Raw genomic sequence first — 24171 nt, 5'->3', positions numbered from 1 at the left:
AAACAACATGCTCAGGACCTTGTCTAACAACATCATCAGTAATATAGTCATCACAAACACCAGTTCTACTATTAAAATCTCCAACTACAATCACTTCACCTAGTGCTTTATATTCATATATCATTTCTTCTAGACTGGCAAAGACATCGATTTCACATTTGTGATAGAAAGTGCTATTTACTGGTGGAAAATAACAAGCAAAAATGTACACATCACTACCTTTGGTTCTGGAATTATTACATAGCTTTAGTAAAACAATATCATTTTTAAAATATTATTTTTAATGTTATTTATTACCTCACAAATACCACAAAGAGAAGATTTAATAAAAATTACAATTCCACCACCCTTACCATGCGTTCTAGGAAACACACAACTGACGTACCCTTCCAATTCCACTTCATCCTCTTTTTCAACCCATGTTTCATACAAACATATAATATCAAACTTATTTATAATATTTACAAAGTCTTCTATGTCTAATTTGTCCGTGATGGACCTACATACATTCCATGAAATAATGGACAGTCCTTCCACACAATCCTAATAGGAAATGTCGTGGTCCCTACTGGGTGGCTCTTGTCGCGAAGATAGGTTTCTCCACCGACCTCGTGCCGCGTGTTGATATCGCGTATGCAATGAATGAAAATCATTACGTCCTTGACGTGTCGTTGCGTTATTCCATCCTGATTCTGCGATCCCCGACTCATTACCAATGACTCCATCTGGAGTAGACGGCACGCGATTACGTTTTTGATCCTCGCGACGACCAATAGCTGGAGTACCAAAATTAATGTCCACCGAGGGCTCCCGTTGCTGCGCGCCCGCGTTACGGACATCGTCGCTATGTGGCCGCTGTTGATCAGATCGACGTATAGGGTCACTCTCTGGCACGTAAAGCTCCCCGTCAATATAGAGACGGTCTCTGACGAGTTTGGCATGGCGACCTTCGCGCTTATAATGTCTCATGACAGGATATAACTGTCTCCGTCGCTCCTCGACTGCATCAGGGAACTGCTCGTTTATGCCGAACCGCGTACCACGGAGCATATATCCGTGATCTTTCACTTCTTGCTTGTCCCCGTAGTATAGGAATCGTACAACTACCGGGCGGACTTTACCACGTACGAATTTCTGGAAACGATGAACGTTCGCGAATTCCAGATGACGTGATATACCAAGCTGGCGATGAAAGAATTCCCTCACTTTGTCCCCTATAACCTCATATCGTTGTTCCATTAGACCTGTTATCACCAAATTGTATTTCATGTTCCTGCACTTTTGGTCTTCAACCTCTGCTTTGATGTCGTGACATTCCTTTCTTAGGTTCACCATTTCTTCCTGTAGTTTTGATTGGTTGTTAGCAATGTTTTTATTTTCTATTATCACTCCTTGCATTTCACCCTGCGTTGTCGATAATACAGTCTCGTTTTTCCCAACCTTTCTCTTCATTTGTTCATAAAATTCACCAATTGCTTCTGCACTTTTTTCTATTTCCATGTTTTTCTGAACAATTTCTTTAACCTGATTTTCCATAGTTACCACTTTTGCGTTGAGTGTAGATAGTGCCGCGTCTATTTTGTCTATTTTATTTACATGTGTCTCTATACGTCCCAGTCTCTCGTTTATGTTATTCGTCATTTCTATCATATGTTTCATAGAATTTGCCATGTCTGTGTCGCTACCCTTGTGTAGAACCTCTCGCACGCTTTCTAAAATACTCGACGTTGTGCTAGCCATCATTTCCTGGTCAAGAATAAAAGGTATCACACAGGTGAGAAAAATCAATAGAGCGTGACGAGAAAAATCGGTCAACACCATAACATAAGAATCCACTCGAGTTCAAAGTTCACAAAACAATGTACGCGCACTGTACGATACATACGATGAAGAAAACTGGTAAAAGTCATTCAAAATCTTCATGCAATTCAAATTTCACAAAATACCTCTGTCACATGATACTTTCGGAACCCAATTGCAAAGTTACGACTCATTCGACGATACCTGCACGTTCACAATCGACGTAAATCCACAGAGCACTCTACCCGTGTCTGCCCTGTTGGGCGCCATCTTTATAGAATAGAAAACGACGTAGTTCCAACAGGTCAGTTTTACAGCAAATTGTACCTCAGGCTCTATAATCTTATTTCCTGGACAAGAACAATGTGTACTAACTACGGGTATAAGGCTATAGGTTGGTTTTGGGAAATGGTGAATTTACATTCATTATACCATTTGGAATTACACTGAATTTTTTTTAATTTTTTTTTTACTTTAATCTCTTTCTTTACAATTAATGTTTTAAAGCAATGTCTTTATATTTTTGAATATAACAAGATAAGAACTGCATCATTTCTTAATTTGATTTGCATTAATTTTTTCTGAACTTATATCATTCAACATTGTACCTCTACATACCGGACACCTGCATAAACCGGCCAATACGTTTGGTCTCAATGACTTACGGTTTAGACAGGTTACAATGTAATAAGAAACAGCTTATTTTTACTTTCTAATTTCAGTATAGAATGACTTCATTTCAATATAGTTGGTCTTCTTAAACCTGTTAACCAATTTTTTAATGGTTTTACAGCTTATCTTTACATTTCCACCTTAATTACACTGATATTTCATTTATACATGTAATTTTGGTCTGATTAAGGCCTCTCAGATGGAGAGCTACAATCCTTTCCTTCAAGTCAGGAGATAATCTTACTGTTCTGTTAATTGGCCTGAGGTTATAACACACCCTGCTTTGCACAGCTTCATCATTTGAAGCCATGGCATACAGTGACAAAATTGACAAAGGTATTTCTGTGAACCCAGGACAGTACCTCAATCACAAGGTTAAGTTTGTGAGGGACAAAATGTACGTTGATGGAGTATTATATACTGGTGAAGAGTCTGTAGAGACCACCCAGGGGTTTTCTACTGCTGACCAACCTATGAGTACTCGCACACACTACAGTGATAGGCGTGATGCAAAGCGACGTCGACAATCTTCAACGCCGCTTTCCCCTGCAGGTTTCCCAGCAAGCACGGGTCGTCAAGACAATAGTGTCAAGTCAGGCAAGGACGGACGTAACCAAACGGGTACTACGAGATGTCAGACAACGGGTGTGCCTATTTCTGAACAGACATCAGATGAGACTCACGTCAAATCAGCCGATTAGCGGTTGGCGGAGGCCAATACTTCTATACGGCTTTGTTGTTGGAACGTTCAGAGAGGGTTAATAAATAAAGTCGAAAACACTGATTTTTGTACCACCTTCAGTGATGCAGACATTGTTTGCCTAACAGAATGTTGGCTAGATGATAAGGATGAGTTAAATGTAAAAGGTTTTAAAGGCTTTAAACCTGTTGTTAGATCAAAATGTAAAGGTGGTGGATTAGTATGTTTATACAAACCATGGTTACACAATTACATTTCTCTTGAGTCTGTACTTTTAGACAGCATTGTATGGGTAAAAATTGATGGTAAACTATTTCCTGACCAGAAAAGTGTTTATCTAGCGCTTGTATATCTACCTCCCGAGGGTTCTGTATTTTATCGTTCGTACGAAGAGGATATATTCTCGGTACTTGAGAACAGCATTGCCTCTTATAGTTCATTAGGGAAGGTTTTTGTAATGGGCGATCTTAACAGTAGGACCGGCATAGATCCGGACTTTATACCTATCGACTTACTGCATGATAGCGTTCATCGTCAGCTTGAGGGGTTCATTAGTTACCCTCAGGATCCATGTACAGTTACACGTACATCAGAGGACCAACAAGTTAATACCTTTGGTCGTTATTTACTACATCTTTGTAAAACAACGGGTGTTCAAATTATAAATGGTCGTACCTCTGGCGATCTGGATGGTAAATTAACATTTGTTAATTCGAATGGCTGTTCTGTTATAGATTACGCATTGACGGATAATGGTTCAATGTCGTCTATTAAAAGTTTTGAAGTAGGTGGCTTTACGGAATACTCCGATCATGCACCAATATTTCTTGTTTTAGATTGTTTATCAGCTACCTTTCAATGTAACTGTTGCCAAGGTAATGATACGTATACCACTATAACAAATGTAAGATGGTCAAATGAGGCCAGTAGTAGCGTTACGAGTGATATATTTAACGCCAGACTTTTAATACATAGCTGTGTTGAATCACTTGATTGCTCGAAAGAAAGTGTCGATATATGTCTCAATGATTTTGTTTCATGTACACGCAAATTGTTTGATAAATTTTGTATCTCCAACAGTAAAGTTATTGATTGTTCATGTTCCTGTCATATTGGTACTTCGGTTAAAATGGAAACGGATAAGCCATGGTTTGACAACAGTTGTAGAAATTTGTATAAAAGAGCTTTATCTGAGTTTAATAGTGAGCGGTCCTCGGCTAACCGAACTACTCTCTCCCATGCCAAAAAACAATATAAAGTCTATGAGAGAAAGATGAAACGTAAATATAATAGTATGGAAGGCAAATTGCTGGATTTATTGAAACGTAATAACCCTAGGGAGTTTTATCGTCATTTTTCAAATCATAAGACCTCCAAGACTGGCAATGTATCATTAACAGATTTTTTCAACTATTTCAAAGATCTAGCGGGTGAAACAGACAATATTGTTATTACAAGTAGTAATGATACTGAGTGCGTATATCCCGAGTAAGATGTAGATTTTAGTAATGATGAAATATTGGAAGTAATTAAGGATCTGCCCAGGGGCAAAACTGCTGGTATTGATATGGTACTTAATGAATATTTTATTGAATATAAAAATGTATTCCTACCAGTTTTATTAAAGTTATTCAATAACATGCTACAAATTGGTTATTTCCCTGAGTCATGGGCTCAAGGTGTTATAATTCCCCTGCACAAAAAGGGGGATATTGATAATGTTAACAATTACAGAGGCATAACATTAATTAGTCATTTAGCTAAACTTTTTACGTCTATGTTAAATAAGCGCTTGTTGAAGTGGAGCGCTCGTGAAGATATTGTTACCGATGCACAGTTTGGTTTCAAGCCTGGGTTTGGTACTAGAGATGCGATTTTTGCATTACAAAGCTTAATTATTAATTCTATAGAACAGAACAAACGACTATATTGTGTTTTTATTGATTACAGTAAGGCTTTTGATAGTATTAATCATCGATATTTATGGCATAAACTTTGGAAAAGTGGTATTAGAGGGCGATTACTTAATGTTATTTCATCAATTTATGATAATGTACGTTCGTGCGTGAAACTTAATGGTAAATTATCCGCCATGTTCGATTTGCATGTCGGTTTATTACAAGGGGAATCTTTGTCTCCCATACTATATTCTTTATTTGTAAATGATATGGAAAGTGAATTTATAAAGTCTGATTGTCAAAGTTACTCCTTACAGTTGATTAACCTGTTTATGTTAATGTATGCAGATGATACAGTTTTGTTCTCCGAGGACGTTACTGACCTCAAACGTATGCTTAACTGTTTACAGACTTACACTACTAAGTGGAATTTAAAAGTTAACACAGACAAAACAAAAATTGTTATTTTTAGAAAAAAGAAAAGAATATTACCTGGTGAAAGCTGGACGTTCAATAGTAAACCTATAGAAATTGTGGATAAGTTTTGTTACCTGGGTTTGGTTTTTAATTTTAACGGCAGATTTTTTGTAGCGCAAGATAATTTTGCTTCTCAAGGCAGGAAAGCATATTTTCAATTAAAAAGAAAAATGAAACACTTTAACCTTAACACGGAAACAAAACTCTCCTTATTTGATACATATGTTACATGTATTTTGAATTATGGGTGTGAAGTTTGGGGGCAAGATGTTTCGCCACAAGTAGAAAAAAATCACCTCCTTTTTCTTAAGGATTTACTTAACGTTAGAAAAACAGTCAATACCTCTATGGTATTTTTCGAAACCGGTAGATATTCATTGTATGTGCAACGTAAAACAGCTGAACATTATGAAATATTGGTTAAAAATATTGAAATCAAAAAATTGTATTTTGAAATCATGCTATGATGCTCTAGTCGAATTGAATTGCAGAAAACCTAATTGTAAAACTAATTGGGTCTATCATATTAAGTATGAACTTTCTAGTTTAGGATTTGGATATGTTTGGAAAAATCAATGTGTTTTAAATGAAAATCATTTTTTGCAAATATACAACCAACGTATTCATGATGTTTTTGTTCAAGAATTGTATAATGCTTTTGATGTATCCCCCAAATGTTATTTGTATAAACATATTGTGGATTCCTTCTGTACTCAGTTCTATCTAATTAAACCTATCAATCATATATTTAAGAAGTTATTAAGCCAATTTCGTATGCAGTGTCACAGTCTCAATATCGAGTCTGGGCGTTATAATAACATCCCTAGAAATCAGAGGATTTGTACTGTCTGTGATAAAAATGACGTAGAGGATGAAGTGCATTTTGTACTTCTCTGTCCGGCATATTCCGAATTAAGGGCGACATACATCAAAAAGTATTTTTATTGTCGACCAAGTGTGTATAAGTATATTGAATTATTCTCGAGTAAAAGTGTTAAAATTTTGAATATGTTGGGTAAGTATTTGTTTCGTGCTACAGCGAAAAGAAAAGCCCTGCTTGCAAGTAATTAAATTGATCTTAGTTTGTTGCTATTATTGATTCATCATTTTTCATCAGTGTCACTGTTGCTTCTGTAGCTTTTTCTATAGTATGACGTCATCCGTTATGACGTATCGTTACTATGTGTGACGTCACGGTTTTGTCATATTAATACGCCGTTTCCGGGATACAATTTTCAGCCGGTTTAGTCATGTGACTTTCATCACCACGTGACTTTATTTAGGGCACTTCGAAAACAAAATGGCGGCCAAGTCGAAGTTTTCAATGACGGTAAGCGAGTTGAAAAGTTCTTTGGCCGAGCGAGGGATCACAACCTCAAATAAAACAAAAGGTGCCTTGGTAAAATTAGCCGAAATCGCAGATGATTTACATTTGTCTTCTATCGAGAAAGATGATTACCATGAAACGTCACGAAGCAGGCGGACGGTCACGGACAAAAATGAAGAGCCAGTGGTGCTGCCAGATGTTTTTTCAATCCAAGACTCAATGTGGGTTAGTAATTTGGCGAGGCTACCTGATATAGAGTTTGGAGATATTTTAGTTTATCTTGCTACCGATGGTAGCTGGAACCAAGACAGAATTAAGCGTTATAAAGATGATAATGCATATAAACTTTTTCAACAGAAGCATATAAACAATGTAGTGTACCACCAGCAACAAGGTCATGTTTATGTGAAATCCAAATGTATACCCGAGACGAGGCAGAGTGGAGATCCATACGATTGTTGGATTTTGATGGAAACGACGGGCTACATTAAATCTGGCGGCTGTACTTGTGTTGCGTAAGTAAGATAAATATATAAAAATAAAATCTAAAATGTTAGTGTACAAGTGTAATATTCAATAATAAATCATTAAATGAGTATCGCATCAATGTATACACAGTACAATCAACAGGTGTGATAACATATAATTTGTCAAGACATTGCCATAATCAGTCATCTATAGCTGTCTGCTGTGATATCTAATGCTACACTGTATAAGAAAAAAAACCTGATCATGATATACCAATGATATATATATATATGTTTATAACAATGTAGAAGGAGTATAGTTTTGATAAGATCATTATTATGCTAGTTCCTTGAAACATGAAATTGTTATGATAATTTGTAAGAGAACACGATGCTTTGTGGTTTCTTTGTCTTTATTTCAGGGTGTTGGGTACCACCACTTGAACTGATGCCAGTTTGTGTAATTGCCTTGGTTTGTCTGATTCAATTTTTTCATTTACTCCATTAATTCTTATTCAATATATAGCATCAATAGTTTTTGCATTTTGTTTTTTTTCAAAGCTTTCCCATCTAAAATCCTGCTTCCATTTTTACAGATATATAATGTTCATGCATTTTCTATTTTTCCTGCTTTTCTTTTGTTTAATGATCACAATTAGATGTAATTGTAAACTGAACATATACTTTAGGTCACTTAACAACAAAAAGTTTAAAGATTACACATAGTCAACAGTTTGTATTATCTTTTTTAAGTGATGATGGTAGCTGCAAGCACTGTGTGGCCCTGTTGTTTGCTGTCAATTCCTTTTGTGAACGCCATCGTGACAGAGGTACCGAGGTTGGAACAGATGTAAAATGTAAATGGGATAAACCACGCCAGCCATCTATGCCATCTACTGTCACTGATCTTCAGTACAGACAGAAAGCTGGTCAATGTGATCAGTTTAACCCTGTCTCATCTAAACCTCGCTTGGACCCTTTGAACATTAAGGAAAGGCTTTATAGGGTGTGTGAAGACCATGGGTCAGTATTCCTTCATTCTCGTGAGCCCTTTCTAGCAACAAACGATGAATTTGATGAAGAAGTGCAGGAAAAATTTCCATCGATGCCACAAATACTGACCAAGTACTTTGAGAATGAACAAAATCAACAGAAAAGTGATGAGTATTTGTTCAAACACTTAGAAGATGTTCATACAAATGAACTTGTTGATTACATTCAGACAGAGTCATCTGATGAATCAAAAAAGGACTTGTGGTTTAATTACAGGAAAGGCAGGATAACAGCATCTCTCATGGGTTCAGTCGTAAGGTGTAGGCTTGACCGATTAAAACCTGACAATTACATTGTTAAACAAGTCATGGGAGTTTCAAACAATTACACTCTTAATGCAACTGAATATGGCAAAACCATGGAGAAAGTTGCTCTCACACAATATACAATGCAGTATGAAAACAAGAGGCCCATGGGGCCTGTATCGCTCACCTGGTTGGATTAGACCAAATGTTGAAATAATATTCATATTCAAATTGTTTTATTTGTAAAACTCTAACAATGCTATATATGGTTATAGTGTGGGAATCCGAACTGCTTTAAAGATTAATGAAGTCCAGACTCTCTAAGGTCTGAAAGACCTCAAGAATTGTTTATAGAACATGCATTCATCACTTTATGACTAGTAGCGATTTAAAGGAATTACCTTTATTTCACCTATTGGGCCTGCCCCTTTGGCCATTCGGGGGTCAGAGTCACCATTTATGCAAAATCTGTTCCCCTGTTTCTGACCAAATTGGGTTCAAATCCATTCATAACTTGATGACTAGTAGGGATTCAAAGGAATTACCTCTATTTCCCCCACTGGGCCCCTCCCTTTTGGCCCCTTTAGGGTCAGAGCCACCATTTATGCAAAATCTGTTCCCCTTCCCCCAAGGATGTTTCTGACCAAATTGGGTTCAAATCCCTTCACAACTTTATGACTAGTAGAGATTTAGAGGAATTACCTCTATTTCCTATATTTGGCCCCGCCCCTTTGGCCCCTCGGGGGTCAGAGCCACCATTTATGCAAAATCTTTTCCCCTTCCCTCAAGGATGTTTCTGACCAAGTTGGGTTCAAATCCATTCATAACTTTATGACTAGTAGCAATTTAGAGGAATTACCTCTATTTCCCATATTTGGCCCCGCCCCTTTAGCCCCTTTGGGGTCAGAGCCACCATTTATGCAAAATCTTTTCCCCTTCCCCCAAGGATGTTTCTGACCAAATTGGGCTCAAATCCATTCATAACTTTATGACTAGTAGTGATTTAAAGGAATTACCTCTATTACCCCTATTGGGCCCCGCCCCTTTGGCCCCTCGGGGGTCAGAGCCACCATTTATGCAAAATCTCTTCCCCTTCCCCCAAGGATGTTTCTGACCAAATTGGGTTCAAATCCATTCATAACTTTATGACAAGTAGCGATTTAAAGGAATTACCTTAATTTCCCCTATTGGGCCCCGCCCCTTTCGCCCCTCGGGGGTCAGAGCCACCATTTATGCAAAATCTTTTCCCCTTCCCCCAAGGATGTTTCTGACCAAATTGGGTTCAAATCCATTCATGACTTTATGACTAGTAGAGATTTAGAGGAATTACCTCTATTTCCCATATTTGGCCTGCCCCTTTGGCCCCTCGGGGGTCAGAATCACCATTTATGCAAAATCTTTTCCCCTTCCCCCAATGATGTTTCTGACCAAATTGGGTTCAAATCCATTCATAACTTTATGACTAGTAGTGATTTAAAGGAATTACCTCTATTTCACCTATTGGGCCCCGCCCCTTTGGCCCCTTGGGGGTCAGAGCCACCATTTATGCAAAATCTCTTCCTCTTCCCCCAAGGATGTTTCTGACCAAATTGGGTTCAAATCCATTCTTAACTTTATGACTAGTAGAGATTTAGAGGAATTACCTCTATTTCCCATATTTGGCCCCGCCCCTTTGGCCCCTCGGGGGTCAGAATCACCATTTATGCAAAATCTTTTCCCCTTCCCCCAAGGAGGTTTCTGACCAAATTGGGTTCAAATCCATTCATAACTTTATGACTAGTAGCGATTTAAAGGAATTACCTCTATTTCCCCTATAGGGCCCCGCCCCTTTGGCCCCTCGGGGGTCAGAATCACCATTTATGCAAAATCTGTTCCCCTTCCCCCAAGGATGTTTCTGACCAAATTGGGTTGAAATCCATTCATAACTTTATGACTAGTAGCGATTTAAAGGAATTACCTCTATATCCCCTATTGGGCCCCGCCCCTTTGGCCCCTCAGGGGTCAGAGTCAACATTTATGCAAAATCTGTTCCCATTCTGCCAAGGATGTTTCTGGCCAAATTTGGTCAAAATCCAATCAGAACTTTATGACTAGTAGCGATTTGAAGCAAATGTTGACGGACGGACGGACGGACGACGGACGACGGACGGACGGACACTGCGCCATGGCATAAGCTCACCGGACCTTCGGTCCAGGTGAGCTAAAAATCATCAAAAAAGTGAGATTACAAAATGTGGATTGCTTATTAGCAGGAAGCACCCATTTATTGGTGCAACCCCAGATTGGCTTGTTGAATGTGAATGTTGTGGGGAGGGCATCATTGAGGTTAAGTGTTCATATGCATATCAGTTTCTTGCACCTGTAGAAGTTGCAGGAATTCAAGATTATCATCTTTTTCTTGAAGAGGGCAATGTTAAGCTTAAGGAAAAATCCAAATGGTACACACAAATTCAAACACAATTGGGTGTCACTGGTAAGCCTTGGTGTGATTTTGTTTTTTTCACTCGAAAAGGACTTGTAGTAGACAGAGTTACCTTTGATTCTGTATACTACCATGACTGTGTACAAAAGGCAGCTGCCTTTTTCACAAAGTTCTTGAAATTTCCAGCATTACAATGAAATATCTATTATCTGTGGCATGCAATATTGTAATACATACATTTGTATGTGTTGTTCATTTTAAGAAAAATGCACAGGATAGTTGGAAAATGTTCATATGCATGGTGATAACTACTATGAAAAATTATGGAAAAACCCTGTTACAAGTATTACCAGGTATGTAAGTTGGCATGTTGCATAGTTTTACAGATATTGCAATTTTTTGGCCAGTTTGTCAAGATCAAACTGCTTTGAAATTACTGGCCAGAATTTACATGCATACCTCAGATTTAATTAGTAAAGTTTAACTCTAAAAAGAAACAATATAGATAGGGGGCATTGTGTCTTCAGATGTTTTGCTTAATAATTTGGATATACATTTAAACACATATGTTTCATACATATATATGCATCATTGGAAAGGTTATTAATTTTTCTATAAAATAAACTCATAATAATAGTCTAAAAATCATTTGAAGTTGCATAGAATTACATAATAAAGAAAAGGGGGGACAATTTTGCATTTGGATCTACTTTCACATTTTCTTTTACTAGCATATACATTGTAGCAGTGCCTATGAGCATATAACTGACCACGCCACTGAATGGACATCTATTTATGTTTTAAACAGTACCACATGCCGGCCTGTAATAATGTAGTACCCGCAGTATGTAAGTAATCAATTTTGCAAAATAAAATAAAAATGTTGGTAGCCCCCTATTTATATGATATCCTCGCATATTAATTTTAGTACAAAATTACACTTGCATTATACACAGGTAGTTAGCAATTGACTTTGATGAAGTTGTATATGAAAGAAATGATATAGCAACATCATCACTTTTTCACTAAAGGTTTCATTAGATTACAGATAAATGCCGCAACAATAACCATAGGATTCACAACTGATTTCATGTTCCAAGGAATGACCTGGGAAATCATTTTGTAAGTCTTTAAGCGCTGTATAGCCCTTTCTACATGAATTCGAAGATTTGCAATAAGTCTTGTCCTTCGAATTTCTGATGCATTTAGTCTCTTCCCCTTTCCCCAGCTACATTTTCTTGTAAATGGTGGAATATTCAGGAAGGCATGTCGCTCTGTAAGAAGATCTCTGATTGTAAATCCTCGATCTGCCATAATCTCATCTCCAGGTGAAACAAGATCCAGAAAACCACTGTTCATTGTGATAAACCTGTCTGATGTGTTCCCTCCCCAAATTTGTGACACGAAATTGATAAGTCCTGATGGGATGATAGAAATGAGGAACTTGTAGGTATTATGAGACTTGTATGTGCTGTAGGTTTTTGCCTGTATTGAGGGGTCACGTGGTCGTTGTATGAAAATCTCAGAACAGTCAATAATGCATCTGGTTTTTGGAAATGACTTTTTGAATGAAAACGGCATATGTTTTCTCACTAGATTTCTAGATGGCCATACTATCATGTCTTTGAAAATGTGATAAAGATAAAAAATCCAAGTTGTGAATATTGAAGACACTCTTGAATTTGAAACCCCAAACAAAGCTGCCAATAAAAATGTAGGTAAAGCAAGCCTTAATCTCAACATGGTCATCAAGAATTCATGACGTCTTGTCAGTTTTCTCTTTGGCCCAGGTTTACCACCTGTGTTTTGATACTTTTTATCATCAACACTGCTGTTGTCAGTCCAGTATTTCAAGTTTGGCTCATAATCTTCACAGATGTTGTTCAATTCATTGAAAATCTCAAGATTTGGAATGCCTGTGTATTTCCTGATACTTTCATCATTTTCAGTTATTTTTTCTGTGAAGCAGTCTCTAAGTAGGGTATCCTTATCTTCAAACTTAGTTGACAGAAACCTCACTTCCTGCTCCAGATGTGTTACATCCTCCAATGTTAAATCTGTCTGTGTACTGGAATCCTTATGAGTGATGGGTGATGAAGTATAGCCTGAGCTTATGTAATTATGATCCTCCATACTCTTATTGCATTGTGGATTTTCTACTGAAAAACAAATAAAATCATGTGAAATGTACAGAATCGTATCTAGTCTAATAATAACAGGAGGCTAATTATGCCTTGATGAATTATGCATTCACTTTTTCTACCACATAATCTTAAAATTATGAAATGTGTCAGAATTTAATGATAAATGGATTGAATTGAATTTATATGATAAATAATTAACCTGTATGACAAATTTTCAAGCTTAACAATCCCAATAATTTGACATGCCTCAAACCTTATGTAAGAATATTTTTATGGAATTATGTAACAAGCTTAACAAGTATAGACATACTTTACTTTTGAATGTAATGTAAAATTTAATTATCACATAACTCTATATATAAAAAATATGTGAAACCATGACTATTTTCACAGGACAGAATTTTGACATAGATGCTTTTCATAACAAGGACAATAATGGTTTTGTCTCACAAAGGTTTCAAACACAGAGTTAGAGGGCTAGTGGTAGAATGTCATTGATAATCAGGTTTCATACCTAAACTAGTTGTTATATCTATTTCACATACAACATAAGGCAGCTCGTCATTTGGGAAAACCTCTATATCTTCACCACAGTCACTCACAACAGACTCAAAGTCCACAAGTTCTCCGATGTTAGCTAGTGCAGCCGAGTTATCTTGTTCTGGAAAATAAGTGCAAACATTTTGCTTTAATAATTTTTAAATATTTTCTTTTATGCTGGGTTAATAAACAGAATCTAACAGAATCAAAAGAACTTAATAAAAAAAATGAATTATTTTTATCACTGAAGAAGATGGGTGTTGATAAACTTTAAGATTATACATGTACTTATTTTGGAATTTTGAATAATATTTTCACTTTACTGAGTGTGACATTAAAATACTACAAATAACAATATGTCATATGTGATGTCATGCTGTAAATATGAATTAAACCTGATCAAAGGTTCATGGGATATCTCTTGTTTATAAGCTTTTCACAGACAGGCTTGCATAACGACAAAGTAATTTCTATGACCCCCTACACCAAAGTTATGAAATTGTTATAAATATAATTGTACTGTATACTTAAGCACACACAGCTGAATCTACACAGTAACATTTACCTCCTGCGGCAGTCTTCCATTCTTCCCTTTTTTGCATTGCAGTAGTGGAACGTAGATTCCTTGACTCCTAAGCAAATAAAAGTCCATTCTAGTTTAATTAAGATATTTAGACAGTCTAGTATTTCAAAACATATTGATTCATATTAAAACATACACAAATTAAATTATGCTATATATTTAATGGAATTTCCCCAAACGTTCCAAAAAGTGTTAATGTGGATGCTGATTTGTTTATTAGATCATTTAGTTAGTTATTTGGTAATGTTATGAAGAATATTATAAATGTATAATAGACCTATATAATTTTACTGGTACTGAGTCTTTGTTTGCCATGCATAACAATATTCATACAGAGACCTATATACTATGTATCTTTTCACTTTACAGAAGAGACACCAGAGTTGCAAATAAATTTTGGCATGATATGGTGAAATATTGAATAAAATATCGCTTACATGTTTTTATCATGTTAGTTTCATTATGTATAACGGCTTCAAAACAAATGTTTGAAGATTAAAAGTATTGTCAGCTTTCATTGTATACCAACCTTATAGTTGTTCCATGGGAACAGTTCTGGAATGTCTGATTCCCCGTCTTGCCTGAAATGTTTACTACATATTCGATGCCACGGCTTTGGATTATAATCAGGTAGTCGTCGAATCATCGCTATCCATTGTGCACGTAATCGGGGTTGTCTCTTCGCTGTCGGAAACGACCTGAATGTTACATATTGCATCCATGGATATTTTTCAATGTTACTGCTTTTACGGCTGTCCGATATACATCCAGGCACAACACACCAATACTTAGTTTTCGAATTCGTACCTTTCTTTCGTCCCATTTTGACTAAAGCCGTCTAAAATTCAACGATCAATTCGAGCTTTCAGCCGGTCGTGAATGACGCCATCGTTTGGAGAAAGTGCCCTAAATATTTCGCGGTCACATGATCAAAACACCGATTTCTATCTCCGCTTCAAAAGAGTTCTTGTATCTCGGAAACGGCGTATTCAATAAGTTGAAACTGGTGAGTTTACAGTGTATATTGATAACACAATGAAGTTACAACATGTCTTGTACATCTCATTACAGTAGTATTGATGGTAATATTGTCCTCCGCCATCTTATGCTTGTCTAAGTCATGATAATTATGAAAATGTTTGTACTGTTCCCTATATGCTTGTTTTGCATTTGGATGAAATAAAAACTACAAAACTACCTGTAGCTGGCTCCTAAAACTCACCTGGCACAGGTCTCAGGTGTGTCAGGCCAGAGTTAGTCATGCATGACCAATAATAATAGCAATTAAACAATTCAATTCAATTCATTTATTACTTTAAACCTTACGCAGATACTGTCATTCATTATGGGTAGTCCAGAACTACATACTTGTGTTTACATTATGTAAGAACATTAATTTAACCAGGTAATGCTCATAAATATGTACAGTTGTAAATGTATATTTTTCTAATGATACATTTAAACATATAACCTATATAAACTAAAATGATTATGTTTATTTTATAATTACTTGCCTGAACTGAGTACATACAATGTATATGTAGAGAATGTCTTATTAAAAAAACACATAATTCATTAAATACTGTAAACTTTAAATATTTTGAATAATCAATAACATGATATAGATACATTATCTAAACTTCCTTTAAAGTCATGATATATGTACAGTAATATTCTAATTAAAATAATTTTCAATTCCTTAACAGAATGAAATACAATTCACTTACATCTTAATAAAATATAAAATAATAAGCAATTAACTTTCATAGAAACCTGATTACAGCATAAATTGTATAACTGTCTTTTATGGATCTTAATAAATATAAATTTAACATGTAGGCATTATTACCATGTATTAACAATAAAATAAATATTCCGAGTAGACTAAACAAATGTTAATAGTAATATTAAGAGAACAAAAGTAATTTGTAAAAATCTATTTATTTATATGTAAATTATATTAAAAGCATCAAAGTATTAATACATGTGTATATGATATAGTCTGATTATAGACCTGGGGTAGACATGGTGTCTTATAGGACTCCAGGTAGACTCGGAGTCCACTTGTAGTGCACTCCAAGTTTACCTGGAGTCCAAACGGAGTGCACTCCAAGTCCAAATGGAGTGCACTCGGAGTGCACTTGGGTGTAACCTTAAGTCTACACTCAACTGTACTTTAAAATATATACATAAAGTTGTTAAGAAGAGAATAATATAAATGGGAAATAGTAAGAAAACTGTCATTAATTATTATTAGCCAACCAAGCTTAGGAATAATATGTACCCACACATACACACACGTGTGCGAGTGCTCGGACCGCATATATATTAGTTTTATTTATTGTGCCATACATGTATATAAATATTCTAATACAAACGTCAGTGCACACATGCATAATTGTGAATGTTGTATTTACTGAGAGTTATTATCTGAGTCACGACGATAATGATATAGTGAGTTGAGAACCGTGCGCGTGTGTGTTTTTTAACGTACCAGTAGAGGTACACGTGACTGCATGCTCATATCGACAATGACACATATATATGAATACGACAAAACACGCTCCGGTTGAATGTGTACACATGGACATATACATGTATAGATCAGAAAACATGCAGAAGGTCAGCAGTGAATAAAGCCTATTGAAATTAATTCTAATGACATTATATATAGATTACTAATATAATGGTTGATAATCAGAGCCACGACAGTCGTGTTGTTGTTTGAATTCACCTGTAGAGGTGCACGTGACTACATGCTCGCATCGACATTGACTCGAATGATGTATGTGTGCACGTCTGTTTTCAGAGTGATGTATATTAGAACATATGCGGATAAAGCCGTGTTCAAATCAATTCTAATAACATTACAAATACATTGATTTTGATTGTTATGAATATAATTACATACACCACTTGTATATATGCGGATAAAGCCGTGTTCAAATCAATTCTAATAACATTACAATTACATTGATATCAATATTATGAATATAATTATATACACTACTTATATGAGCGCAAATGTACGTACTGAGCAGCTTCTGGTTTACAGTTGTTCTAATATGTTTTATTAAAGTACAATTGCCCGTAATCATATATTGTAAATTAGGCTTATACTTAGATTGTATATATACATGTATTATTATGCATATGTTAAATACATATATCCTGATGTACTCATATACATATACATATATACTTTTCAAGAGATATGACCATGTAATTGTTATATCATTACCAAGTTAAGCGTTGATGTGTTACAGTTATAATTATACAATGATCAAAGCCTGTAGCATAGCGCAGATATTACTGAATTGCCGATATCTAGAAGTATACATATCTGTATTGATTATTTTGCATTAAATGTATATTTTCATAATTCATTTGGAATCAGAGTACATTGACAGTTAATTAATTTTAATCATTTTCTATTTATTCTTAATTATTTATCGACGTTTTTCGATCATGTCTACAAAGGGGAATTCCTTCATGTATATAAGTTTGTATTTGGTCCTTTCTTTGACTGGCATTTCCCGGACTTCAGGAGCTCAGCTCGGCGTTTACCGACGGATGGGGGGACATCGGGGACTACACTGACGCCACTTTCCACGGGGAAGTTTGTAGGCCGCCTCAAGGATTTCATCACGGTCTAGTAGACTGCTGAGTCTAATAATTATATTGTTCTTTCCCTCCGATCCACCAGGGAGTCGATGAACGGCCGTCAGCAGTAACTGATTTGCATTTTCACGGGTATACCCAAGTGAGTCCACAAGAAATTTACGGACGATCTTCTCCGTGGCTCGCAGCACTTCCTTAAGGGGTCCCGGGACCCCTCTGATAACGAGGTTCCATTTCCGGGTCCACATATCAAGTTTTGTCCGATTCTTTTCCTCCTCAGTTATTTTTTCCGTTAGTTTTGACTCTAAGTTAGGGAGCACTTTCTCATGTAGCTCACTAATAGTTACATTGGTGTTATCGGCAAAAGATTCCAAACATGAAACCGATTTAGTTAGACTACCTATTTGGGTCTGTACTGTTGATACCTGCACATGTAACCGCGCGAAACAGGCAGCGATATCGCTAAAGCCATTACATGTATACATGGATGTTACACTCGTATCCATCGTAGCATCGGCCACTACACCTCGGGTGTCATTAGTAATACTGTTCATGTTGACCCCGGAGACAAATGAAATGTATAGTAAATATGACCGATATGAATTGAATGTAGTATGAAGAACTGCTACAAGTCCCTGCGTGTAGTCACTGAACATGTAATACACTCACGGGTAGATGCACAGGTACACATACACGTACGTCCATCAAGGTCACGACTAATGCACGAGGTTAGAGCCTTCAAAATCCTATTTAGGCCAAACAAAATTAATGTCTTGTTTCTCAGGCACATTTTTCCAAAAAAGGATGAGGGAGGGAGGCTTTTTTTTTTTTTTTTTTACTACCTAAAAATGTGATGAGGGACTTTTTTATTTTTTTTCTCTCAGTAACATAATGATACATGTATATACATGAATCATGTGATTTGAAATTGTGTCAATTGTTAAATGCATAAAATGAATAAAGAAATCTTAATTTTAAACTATTGTCTTTATTTTCTGGTATTAAACTTGCAATTTAAATTGAAAAACAATTGAAATACAATTTTATGTTCAATGTTCACCAGATGTACACAAGTGATCAGGAACTCCCTATGTTTTAAGATTTGGTTCTTACATAATGTCCAAACAGTTTTGTTGCTTCGTTTACCTTCAAAGACATCGATCATTACTTTATCAAAAACATCAGCTTTCCGTTTGCCGATCGCGGCCGACACATCATGATCCGTGAATTTTGGCGGAAACGACCAGTCGTCGGGACCAAGCGATCCATCGCGCAGACCCTTGTAAAGTTCGCCTAACGAACAAGTGTCGCTATAATTCGATATGATTGTCCAGGGTAAAATAACACTGCCAGAAAAAGATATTTGAATGGAAATCATTGCTACCATGTGCAATCGAAAAATCAAGCTTCTAAAAGATAAACAAACGTTTCAATGATCTGATTTGGGAGATTCTAAAACACGGATTGGGCAAGTTCCGGATATTGCGGCAACCAACGTCGGATTTTTTTCCGGAATTTATTTTTCGGCGCGGACGTTTTTATTTTTTTGATTTCAATAAAAAGTGAGTGGTGCGGGGGGTTCATATTGGATGCGGGCGGGCCTGAGAAACAAGAAATTAATTTTATTTGGCCTTAGAACACTTTCTTTTCTTCAAAAAAGGCATGATGTCATACTTTAGTAGTTTATTAAACACCCTCATGCTCTCTCCCCTAGCCGCACAGTATGGTGTGTTATTGTCAGGTTCTACTCCCTCACACAGAAGATGTAAAGCACATTCTTCAGCACCAAAACAACATGCTTTATTTAACATACCAAGTTTATCAGCGTTTCTCTTATTCAACAATCTCACAAATCCTTCAACAAATACAGGATCCTTCCATACATCTAGAGAGCCAATACTAGTATCATAATAATAAATCTCTTCACACTCAAACTCTTGGAGTAGACGATCACACATATATGTATAATGATCAGATGATATGACAATCATGTTTGCCGATGTTTTTGAGGTTGTAAGATATCTGAGGGACCTCCTGGGACAATTCTGTATGTAGCCAACTGGTGTTGCATCTCCATACAGGAGAGCTACTGTGACAAATATAGAATCATGATAAAATCTGTATTCTTCATCATCAGAGAAACAATGTTTCTCCTTCACTACCAAAGATCCCGATAATTTGTCTAAACTGTCTTTTATAAATCTAACTTTTTTGTTATATTCCAACATAGTTCTGTCAGTTTCACCATCAATCAGATCAGTTTTAAAAGATTCCTCTAAGAAAGCTGTGTGTTTTTTTTTACCATTTGGGTCTAGATCTTTTACCTTTATCATCCCATTATTGAGGAAGAGAAACAAAAGGGCAGGACATTCCCCTAATCTTGACAATGCTGATTTGAAAAAATGGAAAGGGTTTTTAAAGAATTTGACTCTCTCTTTCTGTACTTCAGGAACATCTCTAAAAATCCGACAACACTGTGGGAACCCAATATTAGGGGCATATTTAACAATTTCCTCCTTTTCTTCCTTTTCCCATGAAAACTCACTTGGCTTATATAGCTCTAAAAATTCGTTTTTTTCTTCTGTCACTTTATATGTATCAGCACTCAAATCAATAATATTGACATCAGTGAAAACATCTGCCAAAGAATTGGTTTTCAAAGAATTAAATATTTCATTTCTGACAGTGATGAGTAAAAAATTAGCCTCGGTTTGGTCATCCCCACAAAGTTTCGGAATTACAGAGTTGACTCTTTTGTTCCACTCTTGTACCTCTTTCTCACGCAGATGTTTCTCCCCAAAAATATCATCAATAAAAATAACAATTTTCAAAGATGGAGCCAATAACTTAAGGTCTTTGATGTCGTGAAGTTGAAGTGGTTGTCTGTTATGTTGTTCCTGACTCAGCCAGTGAAGGAGTCGAATGGCGGTGGAAGTTTTACCGTCTCCAGTGTTTCCCTTGAGAACTGTAATCCTGTTCTTTTGCAGCTTTTTTTTTCCATCACGGAAAGCATGAGTGTCGATGAATCTTTTCTTTATTTCTTCATTGATCATTGCCTTGGTGGTATCTAGAAGAAAAATTGAAAGTGTGAATACAAGTTCAATCCATCAATTAAAGAATTATTTTTGTGTCACTTCAGAATACCTAATATTACAGGAAATGAATCAGTAAAATAAACACTTCAGAATTTTTTTTCCATAAAAGAGTCAAACAGGCATATTTTTTTCATTAAATGACTAATCAGTCAGCGAGCAATGAAAAACCAAAAGGTCCCAAGGGCCTTCATTGCTCACCTGGTTATATCAGTAATAAAGGCAAAATACTCTCATTTCAGTTATACAACAAATATTTCCTACTTTTTGAGCTGCCTCTGCCAACAACGGTTCAAACCAAAGGTAAACCAAATCAGGTAGTCAAAGACCAAATCCTATCATTCTTGAAGAAGGATCAAAGAAATTTTTGTTGCTATATTTCCACTATTGGACCCTGCCTCTCTGGCTCCAAGGGAGCCACGCCCTCAGTTTATAAAACATTGGATATCTTTTTCTCAATTATTCTTCTGACCAAATTTCATCAAAATAATTTTAGCTGTTCAGGACAAGTAGTAATACAAAGGATTGATCTCAATTTCCCCCATTGGACCCAGTCCTGTTGGGGCCTTGGATGCCACACCCTCTTTTTAATAATGTTCTATCAAAATCCATTCAGGCTCTCAGGACTAGTAGAGATTTAAAGGTAATGTTGAGGGAATACAAACAACGGACATAGACAACAGACTATGCGTTATGGCATAAGCTCTCCAGCCCAAAGGGCCAAATTAGCTAACAATATGTTATTTCATCCGACACAGAAAGCTTGATTTAACTTAGCATTTATAGCAGGGAGACAAAACTTAAAAGTGATTGTTGGATAACTTTGGTGAGAATTTTTATTTTCCCAGTGTTAGGACTTAGTATTTTTTTTCTCTTGAAATTAACAACGTAGTTATTTAAAGTGATATCATTTAATCCAACAGCCACTTGTTGTGAAACCTCTCTTTAACCTTCTCCTTGGATGTGAATGAATAATTATTCACAACTAAAGTCCTTTGTTTCTCTATATTAACTATGTGAATCTGATGGTAGTGTAGCTGGATTCACGTTCTGGCAACATTTCATTCTACAAGTGTATAAATATATGTGTAAACATGGACAGAAGCCAGATAGATCCACTTTATGTAGGAACCATGACAGGGATTACAATGGGGATAAATCAAGATAAAAGTGTTTCTTTTGGTGAATATATAATCTCATAGAATATCTGCATCGAAACACTAAAAAGTACGTAGGTTTTTATCTTTATCTTTATACATAACGCATGTTGTTCTGATCCTGGTTTTGAGGAATCTGCTGCATTTCTTTCACACCTGGCCCAAACCAACGGACTCACCTATCATGGGTACTAAGTTAGGATGGACTTCTGTAAAATAAGAGAGTTCAGTGAATTAGATATAAACTGAATTGAAAACACATGATTTATCCAAGACAGCTTTTAGTATATATATCTACTGAATGGAAAGTCCACTATCATGATGTCATACCACCCAAGACAATTTCTTTTTTCAAATTTCTAATCAGGATGCTAGTGAGCCAGTATTACTTGATGCCTCTTGGTTAATGAAATTCAATGGAATGAAATAGCTGACTCTTGATAGATGACAGACCCCACCCTACGGAGTAAAAAAATTGCTCTAATTGAAAGGGGAGATAAATCTACTAACCAAGAAAACCCATTATCAATCCATCTAGAGCTAGGGGATAGAAGACCTAGACATAAAACAAGAGGCCTCAGGCCTGTATTGATCACCTCTACCTAATATAATTTCCTTTGTAAATTTTATTCAAAAAAGGTGTGTCAAAGTCAATTATGTAGAATCATTCATATTGTTCTTGAAATAATGAAAAGAAAATTTAATTATTTCATTAAACATATCTCCATGGTGCTCAGCTATGATTATTAAAAAGTTGTTTTAAGATTTTTGATACTTTTAACTCATATGACCTTGAAAGTGAGTCAAGGTCAAACAATTTCATAACAATAGGCTATCGACTCAATATATATTGACTTCAAGTCTCTTGGTTTATAAGAGGAAGTCATCAGAACAAATTGTTGACAATGGATGTTGTACCATACTGTAAGTAGTTAATTCAGAACTAGAAATAAGAAAATGACAGTCCCTGATTACATTTGTTGGTTCAATAAGAATTAATTGGTCCAGTTCCATAGAATAAATGAATCATGTTAGACAGTATATTCCTGATGTATTTTGTCCTGAAGTACTTTTGTTGGTTCATGTACAAGACTGTAGATATATTTTTATTGTCCCTGAATGCATACTTTAGACCCACTGGACAACTAGGCCTCCTTGTTAGCCTTAACAAACTATAAGTGCCTGGAGTCTGTAATTTTCTATCTTATGGAATTTATTTTAAACATATGAACCGATATCTCCAATACCAGGGTCCTAACTGCCGTTAATATTACCTTTTGTCCGACTTGTGCTTGCTGCTGTGGTATTCAATGTGTCTCTAACAGAAGTGAGTTCAACTGGAAGTAAAACACATGTAAAATTAGTCTTGCTTGGTTTTACATAACTATAATTACATCTTTCTATCTCAGTTTTCCAAAAAACAATACCAGAGGCCCATGGGCCGTATTAGTTTGATCCTTTTTGACGCCGCCCATCAGCCACTGGGGGCCAATAATTGCATACCACCAAACTGCCTTCCTAAACTGCTAATTCCAATAGAAATGTCACAAATGATAGTCAAAATATGATTTCCTTATATAAACAACAGTAAAGGGTACCTCCTCTAAGGGGGCAAACATGAAACCCCAGGGTCATGAAATTCGCAACTTAGTAAAGCACTCTAAAACCCTTTCATCTACAAAGAGTATTTGATTCTACCTTATTTAGATCGTGAGGAGAAGTTTTCTGAATTTGCAGCTAATTTGACCCATTTTGGCCCCACCCATTAGCCCCTGGGGGTCAATCAGGGCCAACATTTGCATCCCATCAAACTGTCATCCGGGATGATCCCATGCTTATCATGTTATCTAAGATAAGATGAATTTCAATACAAATCAAACAAATAATAGTCAAAAATGGGATTTTTCTATATAAACTGTAGTGAAGTTTACCCCCTCTCCAGGGGTAAACATGAGACCTCAGGGTCATGAAAT

General features: G+C 36.1%; 1 protein-coding gene across 1 annotated transcript; it reads right to left on the bottom strand.

Annotated features, from left to right (window-relative positions):
- Nucleotides 1–10923: 10923 nt before the first annotated feature.
- LOC117318877 lies at nt 10924–14372 on the bottom strand. Its single transcript, XM_033873805.1, has 3 exons — nt 14311–14372; nt 13720–13866; nt 10924–13220 (listed from the first exon to the last, which is right to left on the bottom strand). The coding sequence occupies exons 1-3, from the start codon at nt 14345–14347 to the stop codon at nt 12076–12078; spliced, it is 1329 nt and encodes a 442-aa protein (XP_033729696.1). The 5' UTR covers nt 14348–14372; the 3' UTR covers nt 10924–12075.
- Nucleotides 14373–24171: the final 9799 nt, after the last annotated feature.

This window comes from Pecten maximus, unplaced genomic scaffold (assembly GCF_902652985.1).
Source record: "Pecten maximus unplaced genomic scaffold, xPecMax1.1, whole genome shotgun sequence".
Taxonomy (NCBI): Eukaryota; Metazoa; Mollusca; class Bivalvia; order Pectinida; family Pectinidae; genus Pecten; species Pecten maximus.
This window is presented reverse-complemented; position numbering and strand designations above follow the sequence as displayed.